At 42.4% G+C, this 16,993-nt stretch overlaps 1 protein-coding gene across 2 annotated transcripts in view; it reads left to right on the top strand.

Annotated features, from left to right (window-relative positions):
• LOC147881954 (uncharacterized) overlaps window positions 1-16,366 on the top strand; it is a 138,364-nt gene extending 121,998 nt beyond the window's left edge. The window contains exons 6-9 of one of the 2 annotated variants that reach the window (XM_087402072.1): window positions 3,575-3,787; window positions 3,914-4,004; window positions 4,436-4,538; window positions 15,910-16,366. In XM_087402072.1, the coding sequence (XP_087258198.1) occupies window positions 3,575-3,787; window positions 3,914-4,004; window positions 4,436-4,538; window positions 15,910-16,054 (552 nt within the window). In that variant the 3' untranslated portion in view covers window positions 16,055-16,366. The remainder of the gene's footprint in view (window positions 1-3,574; window positions 3,788-3,913; window positions 4,005-4,435; window positions 4,539-15,909) is intronic. The other variant, XM_087402071.1, reaches the window with a different exon arrangement.
• Window positions 16,367-16,993: the final 627 nt, after the last annotated feature.

Below are 16,993 nucleotides of genomic sequence, written 5' to 3'. Positions count from 1 at the left end.
ATCTAGGATCAGGACCTAGCACCTGGGAACGAGACTTGCTCCCAACTGCACACTGAGAACTGAACCCCCTGGGCCTCTTTTATAGACTCAGGCCCCGGCGCCAAAAATAGCAAAGACCTATAAATAGTTCGTACCCTTGCCACTCAACCCGAGAATCAAGCCTGCCTAGCTCTAAGCCTCCCCAAGCTAACCTGAGCTAGTTCTGTGTACCTAGTACACGTCAGATACCAATCCGTGCACATGACACTTATGCCAGGGTAGGAGCCGTGGAAGGCATTTTTTATTAGCAGCATACAGACGTGCACACCTTCTTCAGGAGACTGGATGGGCAGTATTAGGTGGATTTTCACCGCAGCACACCTCAGGTCTCCTTTGTCCCCTCTCATCCTGGAAGCATGGGCCAGTTTCAGGAGCACTCTTGAAGGATTCCCCCTTCCTCTCGAGAAGAGATTGATAGGCAACCGATCATGTGGAATGACAATATATTGGATGATCTTGGCAGACCACTTGGTGCTTCACTCTACATGCAGTGGTCCAGTTGGGAGAGGGGACCGCCCGCCTCATCATTGGGGTCATGGAAAGCTTTCCCTAGGCTTTCAAAGGAGATCAAATCTCACTTGACAGGACATCTAAGAGGGAGTGCAGGGAGGATCTTGCAGATTGAGGTAGCCCTTCTAGCGGATTGGGTAGACACAGATGATATTCCACTCACTTGCTCCACTTAGGCAGGTGCTTTTACGAGAGGGGGTGTTCCTCTTCAGGTTTTGGCCTTTCGAGATACACATGAGGATGCCTTGGTTTTTGGCGTGCATGATGGTGGTAGATTGTTCAGGTCCATAAAGGACGTCTTGCTTGAGTCTGCTTTTCAGCCTATCAAGGTTGTAGGTCTTTTGGTGCAGGGATTGAATTCAGAGTGGTTCCTCGACCCAGACCCCCGGCTTCTCTCCACCAGATCTTGGAGACTTTGGCTCTACAGGGGAGTTCCCATTAGGTATTTGCAGTGGGACCTTGGAGAGTGGGAGTGGATTGACGCAGGGCATCGAGAGAAGAGCATCCCCTTCTTTTGTTACACGGTCAGTAATGCCAGGAGATTCCAGCTCAATAGTAGAGGTTGGAGACCTTCCAGGGTTCCTCATTGGGAGGCATTTGATATCACTGTAGATTTGCAAAGGTGTTTCTGGAAGAGACTCTGGAAATCCCACAGGAATGGAAAGATCACTCTTTTCTTTTGGCTTTCTATCCATGGTGGGATTGCAGTGAACCTTTGGAGATCCTGGCTCAGAGCCGACCCTACTTGCCCTCGTTGCCTCTCTACTTTAGAGACGATTCAGCATTGCTTATGGGATTGCAGACAGGTGAGGATGATTTGGATGGGGGTAGCTAGGATTTTCAATCACTTTGCCCACTTCCCATTCTTTATGACATGGGGCTCAGTGGCCTGGCTTTCTCTTACGAGGCCTCAGGTATTCTATGAGAGACTTGACTCATCTCAGGCCATTTCGATTCAACATCATCAAGTTGAGTCTTGTTCTTTGAATGTGGTACCACACCTTCCTTTTGCGGCTGTACATGCCTCTATGGATGCTTCTTGGGAGATTCTAGCGAGCATCGCAACCTAGCATATCTGGAGAGCCAGATGCACAAAGGCATTGGTGGGAACTCAATTTCATCCCTTGCAGACATTAGCTAGTATCTGGACAGACACCATATATACCTTGATGGCCGTATGGACGAGCATGCAGGGAGACTCCCGTGCAGCCTTAGCTAGGAGAGCTTCCTTCTTCAGGGAATGGAAGGATTCTCCTTTCTTCTCTGAGACTCTTACAGGGTTGAGGCAGCACTTTTAGCCTCTGCCTTGGTTGTTTTCCACCTCATTTTGAGGGGGCTTATTTATCCTCATGGTCTCATGATGTATTCCGCTTTGAGCTTACTCTCGCGGGTTTTTTCTCTTACTTAATAGAAGTCTCTTTCTTGGAGAGAAAAAAAAAAAGATACTTTTCAAAGCAGTTTTGGCCATGCCTAGTGATGCCCACGACCCCGTTCAGGTCACAACCAGTGATGTCCCAGACATGCCTTGAACAAACTATCATGATTGGGAATGTCATGTCCAAGATTTATGCCTTGGTACTCGACACACCCCACGTGGTGAAACGTAAATAATAATTCTAACATATACAATAGCACCAAAAATTGAATATGCACGAAAACTCATGAAAAGACAAGAGGCAATCACTTGGTACAATCTCCTCCCTCGAGGTGTGGCTCGTGATCCACACTAAGAGTATTTATAATATTGAAATAAGAGTATGAGCCATTGATACAAAGTCACGTATTCATCTCTTAAATATCCCTTTTCCTTTCTTTTCTCTTGAGCATCCTTTTACCATACTTTTCTCTTTGTCGCTCCTTTACTCACGTACTCATCCAAAGTTACATGCCAAAAGTGGAAAGGCTTTTAAGCACTCTTCCTTATCCAAAAATGTAATGACTATTGGGAGATTTTGGGAGATTTTGGCTAGCATTTCCTCTTGGCACATTTGGAGAGCCAGATGTACTGAGGCCTTGGATGGCACCCAGATACACCCATTACAGGTGTTCACGGGTATTTGAGCTGACACGGTTCACACTTTGATAGCCATATGGGCTAGCATGCAGGGCCCTTCACGGGCAGCCTCTTCTAGAAGGACTATATTTCTTCGAGTTTGGAGAGGTTCTCCCTTTTTCTCGGAGGTTTCTACCGGATTGAGATGGCACTATCAGCCTCAATCCTTTCTTTTTGGCTCTTGAGCTTTTCATGCATTGCATGATGTATCCCATATGGAGCTTGCTCTAACAGTTTTTCTTTAATACTTAATAGAAGTCTCTTTTTTTCCCAAAAAAAAAAAAAAGGTAATGACTCTTGGCCATTTAATACATTACATAGCACTAGCATAAAACCATGGCATTTAGCCTTTATTCCTTTGAGCTTGTTTACTCCCATCCGTCCATGTCATTTCCATGGGGACCTTTGCATTACATCATCACCTGTGTCATGGTCTATAGCACTAAGTGTGCCTCTTCTACACACACACACACACACACACACAACCATATGACTGCTAGTGGATGCACACATGCACCTAGCAAGCCCTTGATCACACATATCCCAACAACTCTCTGCCACAGTGAGAGACGACCTGATAGACATAGATATGAGATATCTTTGTATCTCACAGGAGAGCCACCATGGCACGTGGCTATGTATTTTGAGTACTAGTTTTTTAATTTTGAGTATTTTGGGTATAGCACTCAGCAAGGGCCCTAGTGAGCCCTTTGCCTCAGCCCACAGTGGCTTGTATGAGTTATTTTTGGATTTCACTTTGTCTCATAGGTGGGCCTCTCAAAGACGTAGATATATCTCCTTCTTTCTTTCTTTCTACCTACAACAGTTTTATATTCTCACATCTTTACCATCCATTGAGCATAATGTATTTAATTGGTCTATTTTGGTATATTTGTAGATTGACCTTCATGATGCTGGCTTGCTTTTGTAGCTAAACGTCAAGTTTTGAATTCCTTTAAAGTTTTCATACAGGCTTTGAAAACCCATGGCGCATTTGCATCAGTAAGCAATGGGCGAACTGTATTTATTGTGAATGGAGTGCAACAAAAGATTTATTGGGCGATGAGTCTTCAAGATGAATTTTGTGAAGGAACCTCAAAAGTCCGGTCAAAAACTAAAGAAGAAGCCAAGGAAAGGTTACTGGACTATTTCAAGGGATGGAACTTTGCTACAACACTTATTTTGGTATACACTTTTGATTGGCACATTTTCCATATGAAATTAAGCGTGTCATAGTCTCCTCTTAAATTTTCTAAAATATATCTAGTAGAATTCATGTTTGAGTTTTAGTGGTAGATCCTTGTTGGGTAGGCTACAGAACCAGATCTCATTCTAGAGCGACGGATACTTGACATGCCAGTATTATCCTCATGGTCAAAGGGGAACATCGTTCTACTTGGAGGTATTTGAAAATTGTTACTTTTTGCTGAATTTGACATTTTCATAATCTCTATATTCATAGCATTTTGATTGTGTGTTTCTTTATTGAATAAGCTGTGTACACGTATATCAACATAACATTTTTTTATCAGTATTTTATGGTATAATAGGAGTAGACAGCAGACTGAAGCTTTCAATAGCTAATTCCTACAAATTTAACCTGTTCGTTTATTTGTTACTTTGCATAGAGATGGTTTTCAGTGAACTTTCTTTCTTTCTTTCCATTTGTCTAATTCTTTCACTTGTTTTCTTGTTGTCTACTGCAATCTAATCTTTGTTTCAAATGCAAGTTCACTATTTCCCTCTCTAGGGCATGGATTCAGTCTAGGCCTAACAGCACGAGGGAAAATGACTCTTAATCTAGTGAATCTTGATTTACTTGACATGATTCAGACGCTGTTCATGCTGTCACACCATCCTTAGGACAGGGAGCAAATCTAGCATATGAAGATGGAATGCAGTTGGCAAATCTCTTAGTATCATGTCCAGACTTAAGGTATATGCTCAAAGTCACTCTAAATCATTCGATCTGAATCATAATATAAGGATCAAAGGAATTTTATAAATAAGTCTTTGCAACATGTTGTATCTCTGTAGGAAATGAAAATGAATTCTTAAAACAGGAACAACAATGCATATTTGTGTGTGTGTGTGTGTGTGTGTGTGTGGCACTATTAACATGGAGCAAGCGATGACCAAAAAAAGGCATATCATCTGTCAGACGTGCTATTGATAATGTCAAGCATACTGGGAAATGATCAGATAGCAGGAGGGAGTGATCAATCCGCAATGTACATGTGAAATCAGCATACTGCTGAGCATGCAGCAAATACCATCTGTCAAGTCGAGCCCAGTAATGATTAAAAGCATTGTGATGATATGTATAACCCATATCTGTGTCCCTTGTTGAGAGCCATAGATCTTCAGCATGCAGAGATGAGAGCATATCTTCCCAATGTCGGAACTCAGTGGGGATCATGTGAGAGCGATGAGTAGTATTATCTTGGGAGGCAGGCGAATTGTTAAAGTCTCCACACAAAAAAGCATTGGAAAGCCATGGGTATTGTTTGAGGGAGTCCCACATTTGAGCTCTAGTCGCAGAAGTTTGTGAGGCATAAACAGATGCTATTTCATAGAGAGTATCCTGCCAGGTGCACCTGATCACCATCCATCGACCCTGAGGATCATTGTGGGCCACCGTGGGCTGTATATCATGTTTTACAAGCATGCAAACCCCCGAAAAGTGCATTGTACCAGCATAAAAAATATCATAACCAGCATAGTGGCCTTGCTGACCAGCCAAGAAATGTTGATTGTGTTCTTGTAAGGAGATCACATCGGGATGCATTCTATGTACATAATGCCAGAAGAGTCTCCACTTATTGGCATTGCAAAGACCCTGAACATTGTATGTAATGCAAGTGATTGAAGTAGACATAAAAGATATGTACAGTCAAACCAAAAGGCAGAATAGAATGTAAACTGTCAGGCCTCAGCCATGACATCAACATCCACCTGGGCTCCTGGATCATTAGCTCTATGATCCTCATCATTATCACATACAGGGATGCCTCTTTTTAGCACATCAACCCACAGTTGAGAAGCAAGGCTGTCAGCAGGGGAAGAGGTCTGGCCAGGGGTAGAAATTGAAGCATCCCAATGGCGAGATTGTAGTGGACGTGGTTTGAGAGCAAAAACCTTTTTGGGTTGCTGCCAGGCACCCTGGGGAGAGACATGAGATTCTGAAATTTTGCCCTTACCCTTATCCTTTTGCTTAGCTGAAACCTGAAGTACATTTTCCTTGGAAGGGACAGATTTGAGAGCCACATCACCCAGTTTGGTAGGCATTGCCTTAGACCCCGAGGGATAAGTCGGAGGGGGAGTATTTTCTGGAGCAATAGCTGTGGGAGGAAGCTGATGCAGAACTGCAGGACACTGTGAGGCTAAGTGGCCAAACTTATGGCATGTGAAACAAGCCCCTGCAAAAACTCCCCATTTCAAGTCAAAATATTTTTCACCAAGGGGAACATCCTCCACTTCGACCGCAATGGAAGGAGAGGTTGGGTGATCTGTATCCCAAAGAATACAAAAGCGATTGCGATTACCCGAAGGGCGGGGTGGGCAAACAACTTGCCCCAAAGTGGCTGCCAAACTTGGTAACTCAGCCCTCATATAGTCTGGAAAATCCACTACCTCAACCCATACGGGGCAATGATGTCGAATGAGGCTGTGGTAATCTTTGTTTGGCGACCATGGCATGACATGCACCATTTGTCTGCCATAGAAAAGGGGCGACATCTCCAAAATCTGCTGGCGATATGAGGCATCTGAAAAGTGTACCTCATAAAAACCCCTAGAAGCAAAATATACCCCTTCAACAAAGCAGCCTCCCAACAATGCCTGAACCCATTGAGCCACATCATTTGCTGAAGGAAGCTTTCCTGGGCAGAACAATCTCTTCCTCCATCCTGGAAACATGGCCTAGTAAAATTGATTCCCAAAAAAAGGTTGTGTGAGACGATGGCTGATTGGCGGCCTATATCCCTCATGCCTGTCATTTACAAACTCATTGCTAAAATGATTGTCCTCAGGGTTCGCTTCCTCTTGCAAGCAGGACTTCATCCTAGGCAGTATGGGTTTGTCCCCAGAAGGCAGATCACTGACAATATCTCCAATGCCTTGCTTGCGATTGAGTATGCCAAATATTCTAAACAAGATGTTCTCATTCTGCAAGTAGACATTGCGAAAGCTTTTGATACTGTCCATTGGGATTTCATCTCTCAAACTATGCAAAAATTGGGATTTGGCTCTCGACTTGTCCACATCATTTACTGGCTTTATTCTCACGCCACGGCACAGTGCTTGCTTGGTGGTGGGTTGTCAAGAACCTGGACTATGACTCGCTCAGTGAGACAGGGTTGCCCTCTTAGTTCCCTACTGTATGCCATTGCTACCCATCCGTTACTCTTGCATATGGACTATCTGACAGATACAGGACAGCTTCATGGTTTGCAAATTCCAGGGGCACAGTCTTTTCTTGCACAGGCCTATGCTGATGATTCATTCTTCATGCCAAGGAATTCTCAAAGTGATCTTTCTCGTTTGATGCATACACTGAATGATTTTGGCATAGCTGCTGGACTGCATATCAATTTTCAGAAATCAAAACTTCTAGCTTTGAAAGAAGCTGATTGGCATGCACTGTTTTGGCCAGGCCACATTATCTCTTCCCTTACTATTGTCAGACATCTCGGATACCCCATTGGCTGGAATATTACTCCGCAGCAACAGCTCAAATGGGTGCTTCAAAAGATCAATAAGAAGCTGGAATACTGGCATTTGTCCACTTGGCCTCTACATGTTCGATTCCGGATAGTACAGTCCATCATTATGGCATATGTGCAATTTTATTTGCCTCTTCTTCCTTGGTCTTTCAAGCATTTGGCCTCTTATATGTCCCAAGCTATGGAGATATTTTGGAAAAGCAAATCTCTTAAAAAAGCTTTGCGACTACTACCTATGCAGTCTATTTGTTCACCCAAGACTCATGGGGGGCTGAATATTCTCAATCTCCAGGTTCATATGTTGGCAAGAAAGAGCACTATGATTGCTGATTTTTTTCAGCAAAAACAACCATGGGCTATTATGTTAGCAGCTATGTGTGGAAACATGGCTTCCCATGCATATGGGCATTGGATTACAGATCACTGGGAAGCAGTTTTATCTACCTTTCAGGGAAAAATTCCTGGTTGCCCTGTTTCTACTGCTTTTCTTCATGATTGGAAGAGAATTCTTTCATATGCAAAATGGACAGGTGCTTCCTCTCATCATGGCAATTCTTTTCGATTGGAAAGCATCCATTGGAGCAAGGTGTTTGCATCGCCTCTCGCTTTACAGGCACCTATCAAAGCATATAATCTCATGAAATTGGGCATAAGATTTGTTGGTGATGTTGTGGATCAACAAGGCTATACACTTTCATTTCCACAAGCTTGCAGGACATTCTCCTTGGGCCTGCATCATAGATCCATTTGGAGAACACTTTCAACTATGTTGCAGCCATTTGTTCCGGTTCCTCCACTGTTTGCACAGGACAGATTAATGGACTGGAATTTGACTTCCATACCTCCTGCTACACATACACTCTCGATACACAATCTGACTTCCTCGAAGGTTTACAGATTTCTTCTTCCACAGCCATGGATTGACAAGCATGCCAACACTCTTTGGAATTTGGATAGGCCTTTATCTTGGTGGCAATCCCGTCTCATGAAAATCTGGAAAACCAAATTGCCATTGAAACAGAGGCTTTTCTTTTGGAGATGTATAGTGGGAGCCTTTTCCATTGGGGTGAAATTGGCAGCTCGCCGCATTGCTTCTCCTTTCTGCCCCCGTTGCTCTCATCCCCGCGAGACAGTTCCTCACTTATTATGGTTTTGCCCGCACTCTCGCACATTGATCACTCATGTTTCTCATTTACTGCGGCTTCGGTTCCCTTCTATCAGATTTGGGAAACTTTTCTGGATGTTTGGATGCTGCTCATCTCAGATGTCTCCATTACTCCTTTTCTTTCATTGGACTCGCTTTTGGGTATTATGGACCATCTGGACACAGAGACTGCATTCTAGGATGGGTCAACAGTTTCCTCAGGCATATATTTTCTTCAGAATGTCCCTTAAGCAGTCTTTACATGACAGTCTTGCTGCAAGGGATTTGGATGCTACTTGCCTTGAAGTGTTCTCTACTTGTTTTTGAGTTCTTCTATCGGGCTCTCTTTCGGAGTTCTATGCTAGTGTGTGGGAGACTTCCCATATTGTAAATTCATGAGCTTATAAATACAATGGATTTTACCAAAAAAAAAAGTCTGTGTGCAAACCATGAAGCTGTCCTGTATCTGTCAGATAGTCCATATGCTAGTGTGTGGGAGACTTCCCATATTGTAAATTCATGAGCTTATAAATACAATGGATTTTACCAAAAAAAAAGTGTGTGTGTGTGTGTGTGTGTGTGTGTGAACATTCGATCATAATCATAATATAAGGATCAAAAGATTTTATACATGCTATATCTATAGGAAATGAAAATGAATTCTTAAAACAGGAACAACAATGCATATTTGTGTGTGTGTGTGTGTGTGTGTGTGTGTGTGTGTGATCATGATGTATATTTGTCCTACAGTGAGATTTTCTCTTGATGTGTTATAGCTCTCCCTTTCTGGGATAGCTTCTTTGTAATATAATGACTCAAAGATTCCAAATACAACTCATCTAGATGTTGTGTGTTTGCAAGAGCATAATCAGCATTCTTTTGCTGGTCAGCATGGGTTTTTTTCAGGATATGATATATTCTATGCAGGCTCTTATCAATTCTCCGGGGTGTGCATTCTGGCCAGACATGATTTGCAGCCCTGTGTAGCATATAATGATCTTTGTGGCAGATGGATGATTATCCAATGTATGATCAATGGAGAAATTTTTGAAATTGGTTCCTTGTATGCCTCTCAGACTTCAGCTTGTAGAGCTCGAATGTGGGATTCCATGAAGCAATATCCTTGGTCCACTAATGCTTTACTTTGTGGTGATTTCAATAATTGTCCTCACCGGAAGGACAATACTACTCATAAATCTCATATGCTACCCTCTGAAATTTAGCAATGGGAAGATTTTATTTCATCACTTCATGCTACAGATCTATGGATAGCACCTCACCCTTCAGTTTTGGGCTTGACATATCATCATAATGCTTTTACAGAGTATTGGGCTAGGCTTGACAGATTATATCTTATTTATGCTCAGCAATATGATGATTATACATGTCAAATGTGGACTAACTATTCTCAACAATTGTCCGATCACACGCCTCTTTGGCTGCAGTTTTCATTTGGTGGGGGAGAAGGAAGAGATAGAAGAGGGTGAATTATGACGGTGTCGGGCCAGAGGGACGCAAAGTAGACTAAGAATTGCAATGTGGAATTGCAATGGCACACTCTGGTCCGATCCAGGTGGTTTCTTGGGAGACATACACTGACAAAGACATGGTCTTCTACACTGAGACACACATGAGAGCCTCAAGAGAGGATTGCCCACCGTGATAGGATATACATGGGAGTCATCTCATAGGAAGGAGATGAGGAGAGACACTGGTGTGCGGGGTTCGTGGGGAGTGCCTTTGGATGATATGCAGCTCTCTCCAGTCAAACACTTGCATGTCAATCAATTATATCTTTCTCATGAAAAATTTCAGCAAATGATTCAAATGGCTTGCAGGCCTTTGTTATCACATGCTTGGGAGGACATTGACTTTGCTTGGAACTCTTTTGTGCATCGCATTTAAAATGTCATTAAGGATTATGGAAGGTGATACATGGCAAAAATCAGGCATCAAATCCAGTGGGCAAAATCACAAAAGCAGTTCTTGGTACAGATTAGCCATCAAAGGTCTCTTTCCTCTTATGAACAGGGTTCATTGTCTTGAGCCAATGATAAACGCAAGCTTTCCAAATGGCAGACAAGGGCTAGAGTTAAGCCTTTTCTAGGTAAGGGCTGTTCATCAAAATCTTTTTTTTGGAATTTGTATGCACATAGACAAAGTCAATCTATCATGAGAGTCAGAAAAGCAGATGGTACTTGGACCCAGACTTCATCTCAACTTGGAAAACAATGTCTGGATCATTTTCAGCTTCTATTTTCTCAGCCATGTTCTTCTACTCCTCAGGTTGAAATGGCTCGGAGCAAATTTATTAATCTTGTCTCTCCTATTGTTTCTTTGCAAAAAGCTTCATCGCTGGAAATGTTTTTTTCAGATATTGAATTGGATTATGCTCTCAAGCATTTAAGTAAACATAAATCCCCTGGCTAGGATGGTTTGATAGTTGAATTTTTTGTTTCCTTCTGGGCTGAATTGAAGGGTCAAATCTTGCAGTTCATTAATGTAGCCTGGCAGCATCAACATCTTCCTTGTGCTTGGAAGCATGGTCTGGTCAAGCTTGTGCCCAAAAAACCTCTCTGTGAGAATATGGCTAATTGGAGACCTATCACTTTGATGCCTGTTATATATAAACTTATTGCCAAAATGTTGGTTCACCAGATAAAGGATATTCTTCATGATGGTCTTCATCCAAGGCAATATGGTTTTGTTCCAAGAAGGCATATACACGATAATATCTCCAATACTCTCACTGCAATGGAATATGCTAAATATTCAAATCAAGATGTTTTGGTCGTGCAAGTGGATGTGGCAAAGGCATTTGATACTGTACAGTGGGATTATGTCTCTCAAACCATGTCCAGACTTGGTTTTGGGCCAAAGCTAGTTAATGTCATTTATTGGCTTTACTCTGATTCCACTGCTCAATGCCTTATAGGGCATCATTTGTCTGAGTCCTGGACTCTAGGACGGTCAGTCCGACAGGGATGCCCTCTCATGCTTTGCTTCATGCTATTGCTTCTCATCCTTTGCTTCTTTATATGGATCATCTGGTTGATACTGGACAGCTTGTGGGGTTATAGATTCCAGGCTCACGGCCTTTTATTACACAAGCTTATGCAGATGATTCTTACTTCATGCCAAAGAATTGTCCTGTGGAGCTTCGCTTATTGATGGATACCCTTTCTGATTTTGGTTTGGCAGCTGATCTAATTATTAATTTTCAGAAATCAAAACTTTTGCCTCTCAAGCTTTGTGACTGGCATGCTCTTCTTTGGCCAGGTCAGATTGTTCCTCCTGAGCACATAGTAAGGCATTTGGGTTATCCAATTGGCTGTAAAATCAGCAATAGGCAGCAAATTTCTTGGGTATTCAACAAAATTTAGGACAAATTGGAAGATCTCCACTGGGCCTTTGCATGTTCGGCTTCGAATTGTCCAGTCCATTGTTTTGGCTTATGTTTAGTTTTACTTGCCTTTACTGCATTGGTCATCTCGAGATCTCTCTTCTTTTATGTCTCAGGCCATGGAGATTTTTTGGAAAACCAAGCTCCATAAAAAAGCTTTGAGGTTGCTCAAAATGGATATGCTTTGCTCTCCAAAGATGCACGTTTTTTCCCTTTGCTACCCCGTCTTGCCTCTAGTCATCTACTGCTTGTCTTTCTTTTTTCCCTTGGGTTTTCCTTATGTGGTACAACTCCTTCTGTTCGTTATTTTTCACTCTTTTGCCTTCATTGTTCATAAGCCTGTCATCTTCTTCTCTTTTCCTATGTGTTTATTTCATCTCTTCGTCATGGCTTCAACGAAGATTTACTCTCATAAGAAACAAAAGCAAGATTCGGGTCAAGATGACCCTGTGCATACTTCTCTTCGGGCACAGCTGGTTTTTGATGTTATGCATGAGGGTTTTGATGATACCCACAAGGGTTGGAAAGATTCTGCACCCTCTGTTGGGATTATGGTGGAGGTTGATGATATAGTTGATCCCGTGCGGGAATATGCAAGGCATGTTGTCATCATCTTTTTCCGAGGTTGTATGCCGGTTGCAGCAGATGTCGAGAACTGGTTAACCAGAACACTAGGAGGTTGTTTTGTTCGTAAAGTGCATTATGCAGCTAGGGGACTTTCTGAAGTTATTATGGTTGATGAGCAGCATAAATAGATGCTCCTTGAACATTCTTCGCTTTTTTTTGGGCAACAGATGGTTCATATTTTGCCATGGTCGCCCACTCGGGACTCTCAAGCACTGATTCGCCATCGTTGTCTAGTGTGGGTGGAGGTGGTTGATTTTATTCAAAGTTTGGCGTCGCTTTTGCCAAAAATTGCAGCTTCTCTTGGTTTGTCCACCTAGGCCAAATGGAAATACAAATAGATTTTGTATTCTCTGGAATACTGATAATCCCACCCTTGACTCCTATTCTGTTACTGTGAATCATGTGGCAATGGGAAGTGCATTTTATAAGCTCAAATGGGGGTTATTTGCAGGTGCCTGCTTCGAATGTAAAAAGTTTGGACACATGGCCTCTCAATGGCCTTTGGTTTTACATAGAATGCCTCTAGATGCTATGCCAGCTCAGATGCAGCATAAGGATACCGGGGGCTAATCAATGGCTAAAAATAAGTTCAACAAGCCTATTAGTGCAGCCCAGGATAAGGGTAAAGTTCCCATTGCCTCCAATGGCAATGCTTCTTCTTTGATGGCTTCTACATCTCAATCCAAAGTAAAGCAGAAAACATTGCAGGAAGTTTGGCAGACTGCAAGAAAAATAGTGACAGCACGAAGACCTCTTCCTTCACGTACTTGGAATGGCTCATCATCGAGTGGGAACACACCACAAGAAAATTCAGGGATTGGAATTACTTGGGCTGTAGTGTTAGCAAGTCGCACTCTCTTTCCTGAAGAGGAAGTGGCTGCTCTTTTATCTTCTCCACAGACATTAGTTTCATCTCAGGGTCGGGGGCCGGATCCTGAGGTTGAAATGCAAATTTTGGGTTCTTACATGTAAATACTTTGTAAATATGTTGTCATACATAGAGTGTCTTACTCTCAATGTACAGGGTCTATGTGATCCCAGGAAAGGATGCTGGTCATCATGGGCATTTTTTTTGTTATGATATTTTCTATGCAGGAGAACATTCTCTTTCAGGTGTGGTTTTCCTGGTGAAACATGAGTTACAGCCAATGGTTGCTCTAAATGATAGTCAAGGTAGATGGTTGATCATCCAATGTCTTGTACAGGGGGAAGTCTATGAATTTGCATCAGTCTATGCGCCACAATCTCTCGCAACAGGGGTTTAATTTGGGCTGACATGCAAAGTTATCCTTGGAAACAACATGCCTTCATTTGTGGAGATTTTAATAATGCTCCTCAACCAAGTGACAATACTTTAGGTCACACTCACATGTTAGCCTCTGAGCTTCAGTATTGGTCTACTTTATTGATTCAGCTCCCTCTTATTGATCTGTGGAAAGAATCACAGCCTATGATGCCTAGTTACACATTTCAACACAATGTTCAATCTGCTTATTGGGCTCGGTTGGATCGATGGTATAGAGTTGATCCTCAGCACTATGATTTTCTCACTGTCAATTTATGGGTGGATTACACTTTCACACATTCTGATCATGCCCCTTTGTGATTGAGGATTGGTCTTCATGAGATACATGATGACAGGCTTGTGCACAAAAGATTGCTCATTGTAAACAGTAGCTATTTGGAACATGAAGCATACAAGGCTCTGGTTAAAGGTGCAGTTCAGCCACCATCTCAAGAGGCTACCATTGGCATTGATTTTGCTTGGGAAGCTTTTGTTACACGAATGCAAGCAATCATTCATAATAACAAAAGCTACATGATGACCTTGCAAAAGCAAAAGCTACATGATGACCTTGCGGGACAATGTTGCTCAGGCAAAATTTCAGTGTCAGTCTTTGACAAAGCTGAGTCACTTCAGGAATCTTTCTTCTCAAGAAAATCAGATTTTATGTCAAGCACAATATTATCTGCAATGTAATGACAATAGGAAAATAGCTAAATGGGAGACACGTGCACGACAGAGAGCTTTTTTGGATAAAGGTTGCTGACGCTTCACTCGATTGAGTCAATCATCTCACCTGCATCTCTGCATTGAAGTCTCTTAAAGGAGTACTTCACCATGCATGAGAATTGTACAATGTTGGAATAGGCAAGGTAATAATTGGAGCTTCCATTTCAGACTAGGGGGCTTTTGCATGCTTTGACATTGCCAGTGAGAAATAGCAATATGTGAGTCCACAACAACCCCTTGCAGATATGTGGAAAAATGCATTGCCACATCTTGGAGCCTCTAAAAGGGGGCACAAGGCACTGTGATCCCACATGACTGGACTTCGCACTCCTGGTATTTTCATTTGCGCCAGCAATTTTGAGAGACTTCCATTATTCTGAGTCTGTCTGGTTCTTATGCCATGGCAAGGGATTATCATAATTGGATGCTGCCTTTGTAAGGTGCACATCATTGAGGGACTTGTGCAGTTATCACAGCACTGGTTAGGATTCAAGACTTCATTTTTTTAGAGTCTTCAACGCATGGGACCTGGCAGCATGGAGATGGCCATCAGCATAGTCGCCAATAAGACCATTTCTACATCACCAATATTGGGTACAGGGTCACACAGCATAGATGGCAGTGGTGACCAAGGAATTATGTTTGTTTGACTGAGTGTCCAGAGAGAATGGGCAAGCCACTCGCAGAATGTTAATGAAATGAAGTATCACTTTCTCTCTCTGACACACCACATGCAGCATTGCAGTCAGTAATGGTGTTGCTTCTGAGGTCGAGAGATGTCAAGTAGTCTTTTCTCTTGCACTTGGCCAATCACTGTCCAGTGTGAGATTTGTCAATTGATGCATCTACCATCCGAGGTTTTATAGTCCCTTTAGTGGAGCTCTTTGGGGTTCTTGCAGAAATACAGTAGTCATTGTATGAGGCTGAGCCTTATGGTTTGACCTTTACTTCATATGGTTGTCAGTGCTGGTGGCTGACTCGACTCTATTCCTCAGTGGTATCCTCCACTTACCTGTCCCAAGTCAGTTTATCAGTTATTCTTTTACACAGGGTTACTTCTTTGTGTCAGACCAATTCACAAGGTTGACGTCCTCACTTTTGTCTTATGGACTCTTGGTTCTTTTGCTAATGCCTAACAACGGCTTTTTTATCTTCATCTCTCCCACTCATTCCCTCTTAGACTCTTATGGAGTTTCACTGCATGTATATAAGCTACTTAATTACTAAGATGTTGGAACTGTGTAAGATTCCATAAATTTGTTTGTACTGTTTTCTTTCCTTGACATTGTTGCTTGGCTCTGGAACAAGAGGGTGAACATGACGGAGACAGTTTCCATGGAGACAAAGGCTTAGGGAAAGGTTTTTTATCCAATATGTGCTTTGAATTTGCAACAGGACCGCTATTGCTCTATATGAAGGAATGCAAATGCCACGTGCAAAGAGAGTGTCAGAGCTATCTCAGAAACAAACTGCTGGGCCGTCTGGGGACTTTTATGAGTGGCTCTATAATGTCCAGATGCCTTCCAAAACATCCTGGTAACTTTTTTCAATCTCAAAGGCAGGGGCCCAGGAAAAAGGGTCTAGAGCTTGTGACTCCCACTATGAGTAAACTTCAGGAAAATTTGCAAAAGCATAGGATTTTAGTTCAACCTAACTGAAACCTATTTTTCATAACATGACTGTTCCAAGATAATTAATGTACGTTCATTTTGTAAGTTTGTATTGGGAAGGAAATGGAAATGGAACAACCTCCCTTCTCACGAAGTCAGTTATGAGGTTAAAGAATTTGTGAAGCTGATCAAAAGTGGATTCTTTTTTCTCAATTTATTTTTTCCCAAAAAATATTTAAAAAGCTCCAACGGCAGGCAGAAACACAAGAGCATTCACTATATTCAATTGATAAACGTGCTTGCTTATATGCAAGTGTCACTGATCGTGTGGGCGTGTGCACATGCACAAGCGTGTGTGTTGGTTGGGGAGGCTGAGGGTGCAAGCCCGTGCCTGTCTGTGTCTACGCGCGCAGGCGTGTGCGCATGTGTAAGCATGCATTTGCACATGTCCCTGCATGAGATGCGAATTGAAAGTGTCACATGTAAATCCTGATCCAGTAAACTTTTCTGAAAATGAGTAAGTGTGACATATTGCCCGTTTTTATATTTTTGTCATCACTTCTTTGCTGGTTTGGAGACCTCACATTTGGTCTGTAGCAGGGAGATTCCTCATGGTTTCTTACGGTGCTGTGGATCCCTTGTGGGTGTTCTTAATAATCCTGGAATGTCTATAATTTGCATTTTTGGCACCAATCACTCAATTTAAAAATCTAAACATGCTCCAGAGACAAGATTGGAAGAGGAACATTTTCTTTGCAGGATGCTATATTCTATACCATGGCTGTCTCTTGTACAATGTATGCTTTTATGTCAAGATAAGGCTGTCAGGATATATGAATGCATATTTAACACTTCTAAGAAGTCAGGGA

Source organism: Dipteris shenzhenensis, chromosome 30, assembly GCF_047967505.1.
Source record: "Dipteris shenzhenensis isolate YYH24624 ecotype China chromosome 30, Dip_SZ_1.0, whole genome shotgun sequence".
Lineage (NCBI taxonomy): Eukaryota > Viridiplantae > Streptophyta > Polypodiopsida > Gleicheniales > Dipteridaceae > Dipteris > Dipteris shenzhenensis.
This window is presented reverse-complemented; position numbering and strand designations above follow the sequence as displayed.